Here is a 4,818-nt window from a genome sequence, read left to right as displayed (position 1 = left end):
CTGATTGCTCCAATCAGATCATGTTAAGAGCATCTAGTAGCATCAACCCATGATCTTTATGTATCACTAATAGTGTCTGCAAGAATCTTAAATTACGGTTAGCGTACATTACGTTCCCTTCAACTCATATATTTCGTGTGTTCCCTTCAACTCATATATTTCGATCGAATCTGCAACCATTGGTATATCGAGAGTTGCAAATGAATTTGATAACATTGTGATAAATTTTTGAGTAATAATGATGACATCGGACATGCAACTAGAGAATCACATTCCCTAAAGTACATATCTTACTCTGACCAGATATTCCTTGCACTATTAACTCATCAGATCATATATGATTTTTTCATCCATAGGAAAATGGTGAATCCTCGACTACAATGCATTGATTCCTACGTATTTCGAAACTACACCTAACCTCTCCACCTGATGAGCCTCAATGGAGTCGGTAAACGAGTTAAAGTGTAGTGCTAGTACGTATAACCTCCATGTTGTCTCATATCAAAGGACTAATGGTTTACACTTTTCTACTCGATAAATGATAATCATTTGAAAAGTGCAAGAGAAGATTGTTCAGGGCATCATCAAATAATAATTCATCTGTATGAATAGATATTTTCATGTCATTATCAATTAAACATGACGTTTATATCACAGATACTAGTCTCAAGTTCGAGTGACTTTTAACCTTATTTTAGATAGCTGAATTGACTATAAACCTGTTTAAAATATACAATACACTTTTTAATAGTTTCATAATCTTAGTTTGCGAGATATATCTCATGATACATATTGTATATTTAATAGCTTTATTCATACAGCTTGTATGAATATACAGATAAAATAAATACCACAATAGGATAAAACCGTAAAATATTATTAAAACATATATTATTTTTACACATAGTCAATTAAACTCAAATCATAAGTTGACTCGCTGGACAACTACCCCGACACTCGTTTCATATTATTATCAAGAAAATTTACAATTCAACTAAGCTTTCATTCGTAGCAGTGCAGATAAATCACAAAATTAACATGATAAATGAGAGCTTTTACCTTACAACATTGCAATAAAACATTTAACATCATACCCACAAGTGCATTCTAATTTCTGCTTCGAATAAGTAATAAATCTCGGAGACCTCCCATGGATGTGATCTCAAATTGTACACATGAAACCAAGTCTACACCATTTTCTATCCCCATCCCTTTATTACATAAACAACATGATCAACAATTGCATCGGCGATGAATTCAGAGACAGAGACCAAAGAACCTATCTCAGACTAGTTTTTTTCACATTGCCTCCACGGAATTTTCAAGCCATAAGACTACAACTGGGCTCCTCACACGGTGGCTGCCACCATCTGTCCACTCTATCGATCCGTATGAACCCTTTGTGCTGCTCAAGTTCTCGAGTTGGACGGTACTGTTGATGCTCTCAAATGTTATTTCATACAACAAAGTCTCGTTATCCTCACTAAACACCAATTTGCTAGGTGAAACACTAATCTTGACACCTGGAGGAGCATTCACATTCACTTCGTACGTTGCATCCTTGTCCTTTCCTACATTTTTCACAACTCTGGTGTAGTTTACCTCATTTTTGCTGCCGGAGAAAACGACAGAGAACGAAGGATAATTCAAATTCCCTGGAGTTTTTAACCCCACTGCATTACAATCGACAGAAGAATTCGCAGTAAACACAGAAATGGTCCTTGGACTGTACCCGATGGTGCACAAGAATGCTATATAGTCGCTGGTTTCTAAGTCGTAGATCAGCCCAGGATCCAATGCCCGGTTGGGATCCACATGGCCAGCCCCATGAACCAATGGGTTCGACTCAGAGCCGGTGGCAAGGTCCGTAATTTTAGAGCCAGAGTTGTCCAAATTGTAAGCCGTGGTCATCAAAGCTGACTTGATAGCCGCAGGTGACCATTTTGGATAAGATTTTCTCAACAGTGCAGCTAAGCCGCTTACATGAGGACAGGACATTGAGGTACCAGAGATAATATTGAATTCAACCTTTCTTGTATCGGTTTCTAAATCAGTTGGTCCGATGTATCCTGTCCAACCGGCTAGGATATTGACTCCCGGAGCAATCACATCCGGTTTAAGAATCTCCCTGGTTCGATAGTTCGGCCCGCGGCTAGAGAATGATGCGACACGCGGAGAAGTGGGATCTTTGCTGATGACTGTGCCACGGAACGTTATTGTGGCGGTGGGATTAGGATCTGTGCGTGCATAATCACGGATTTTATCACCGGCCTTTTGGCCTACCATGGTGGCCGGGATGAAATGTGAATCTGCGAGAAGTTCCTCGCCAGAATCTTCAAGATTTGCGAGGATCATGCCGGCTCCGCCGGAAACATGGACCGCGTTTCCTTTCTCAACTCTTGCATTCCCGCCGCGATCGCAGATCACGATCTTTCCGGAGACTTTTGAGGAGTCAAGACTGCCGCTGTAGCAATACTTGCTCCCACAATCCGCAGCGTATACTAGTGGAAGCTTTTCCTCGCTTAGAGACTTGCCCGAGTACAGGGATACGCCGCCGTATATCCTTCCATCTCCGAGAGTCACATCAGCAGGGAACTCCCGATCTAAGGTCGATGCTCCGACAGTCAAAATCCATGGAGCAATATTCACCGCCGTGTACGAGCCTGGGCCAGAGTTCCCTGCAGAGCAAGACACAACAATACCCCGCTCAGCGGCAGCAAAAGCTCCGATCGAAATGGAATCGAAAGCATAGGGCGGGGCGTAGCCACTAGAACCAACTGAAAGTGAAATTATATGCACGCCATCTGCAATAGCTCGTTCCATCGCTGCCAAGATATCCGAATCGTAGCACCCTTCAGACCAGCAAATCTTATACACTGCAATTCTCGCTTTCACAGCCATTCCTCTAGCTTCGCCTAGAGCAAATCCAAATAGACTAGCGTTGGCCACCTTCGATCCAGCTGCGGTTGACGCTGTATGGGTCCCGTGGCCTTCCGTATCTCTTGGAGAGTACGATGCATTCGATTCCTTCATAATTTGACCTCGCGCAGCTTGGTAGCCTGAATAAAAAGCTCGAGCACCAATGATTTTCTTGTTACACAACGTGGAAGGAAAATCAGGGGCATCCACACAGGAACCCTTCCAGGATGAAGGTACTGGAGACAGCCCTTTATCGGAGAAGCTCGCCCTCTCCGGCCAGATTCCGGTGTCAAGAACTCCCACGATGACATCATCCGCGTAATCGGAGTTAGGCCACAGGCCAAACGAATCCTCTAAACCAAGGAAGCGCGGAGTATGGGTAGTGTGGAGGTGACGGACGGCGTCGGGGACCACCGAGAGAACACCGGGAACTCGGCGGAGTGCTGACGCCTGAGCCACGGTCAGGCGGGCCGAGAAACCGCGTGCAGCTCGGGTGTAGCTGTACAGTATTTTGGAAGGGCGGTGATGCGGAGGGAGGGATCGGACGATGGAGGTGTACCAGTGGCGGTGGGTGGAGAAGGAAGCGGGCTTGTCGGATCTGGACACGTGGACGATGAAGGTTTCCTGGCCATCGGATGAGATGGCGGCGGGGAGGAGACAGAGAAAGAAAAGACAGAAGAGAGAGAAAAAAGGCATCGGACAGAGCTTCCGTTTGGCCATGGAAATCGGAGTGGAGTGTGGGGTTGAAGAAGAATCTCGCGCTGGTGGTGGCAAAATAAAGGGCCAAGAAATTTGGACCGTTTACTGATTGGTGGGTCTTCATTGGACCACGTTCCGAATTTCTATTTGTCCTCGTATTTTTATTGGAAGATATTTTTTATTTATTTATTACAACATCGTGCTGAGAAAGGAAACCGTAAATCATATTCAATTTTACTTTAATTGAATTTTAAATAGATTCATTTTTTAAACTAAATAAAATAATACGATGATTGCTACAAGTCGTTGGAGTACGGAGTTCTAACTCGGGTGACAACAAATCCGGGAATACACATACTCACATAATTTTGATGAGATAGTAGAGATCATTGTAAATGTAATTATATTTATAGAATATGAAAGAATGATTTATAAATAATTGAGCAGTGATTGATAAATGATTGATTCTAACATCTATCTTTTTTACTAAAATCAACTTTTTAGAAGAAAAACTAGCATCTCACAATCTTATATATTTCAATCAAATTAAGGAGAAAATGTTAGTCGTCCAACATCATTGGATAAAATATCTGGGAGTTGCATGCATATATGGAGTTGGACAATCCTCATCTATTGAGCTAGCTTTTGAGATAGAGTTAGATCCAAGTCTTAATTTTAACATGGTATCAGAGCCAAAGTTCCACCTTTATGTGTTGGACTACCCATAGTTGGTTCACCCGTTCTGTCCATAGTTGAGCCACTTGTAAACTTCACGCCCCAGATGTTCATTCCTGAGCATGAGAGGGTGTGTTAGTTGTCCAACATCGGTTGTATAAATCCCCTGTGAGTTGCATATATAAACTTGAAAAATCCTCCCTCGTTGAGCTAGCTTTTGGGAGTGACTTAGATCCAAGTCTCAATCTTAACAGAAGCTAAATCAAAATTTGGGTTTAAGAAACACACAATAAAGATTTTTTAAGTCAAAAGTGAAAAATCATTTTTTTTTCTTCTAATAGTTGCATAACCTTTCTTAATCAATTAAAACTCAAATGTTATATTAACGTAGAATATGATAAAAAAAAAAAGAGTGGTTCATTGGCTTGGTCAGAACATCAACTTTGTTATCTTTTATATAGATCTTCTGCATATTCACAATTCTTTTTTCTACTATTTTTCGAACAGAGTAAAATTGAACTCCAA

The 4,818-nt window shown here is 41.6% G+C and overlaps 1 protein-coding gene across 1 annotated transcript; it reads right to left on the bottom strand.

Moving 5' to 3' along the window:
• Positions 1-1,021: 1,021 nt before the first annotated feature.
• LOC142532048 (subtilisin-like protease SBT1.4) lies at positions 1,022-3,684 on the bottom strand. Its single transcript, XM_075638361.1, has one exon. It carries the CDS (start codon positions 3,637-3,639, stop codon positions 1,300-1,302), a length of 2,340 nt encoding a protein of 779 aa, XP_075494476.1. The 5' UTR covers positions 3,640-3,684; the 3' UTR covers positions 1,022-1,299.
• Positions 3,685-4,818: the final 1,134 nt, after the last annotated feature.

This window comes from Primulina tabacum, chromosome 17 (assembly GCF_025594145.1).
Source record: "Primulina tabacum isolate GXHZ01 chromosome 17, ASM2559414v2, whole genome shotgun sequence".
NCBI lineage: Eukaryota > Viridiplantae > Streptophyta > Magnoliopsida > Lamiales > Gesneriaceae > Primulina > Primulina tabacum.
Note: the sequence above shows the minus strand (reverse complement) of the source record. Positions and strands in the feature narration are given on the sequence as shown.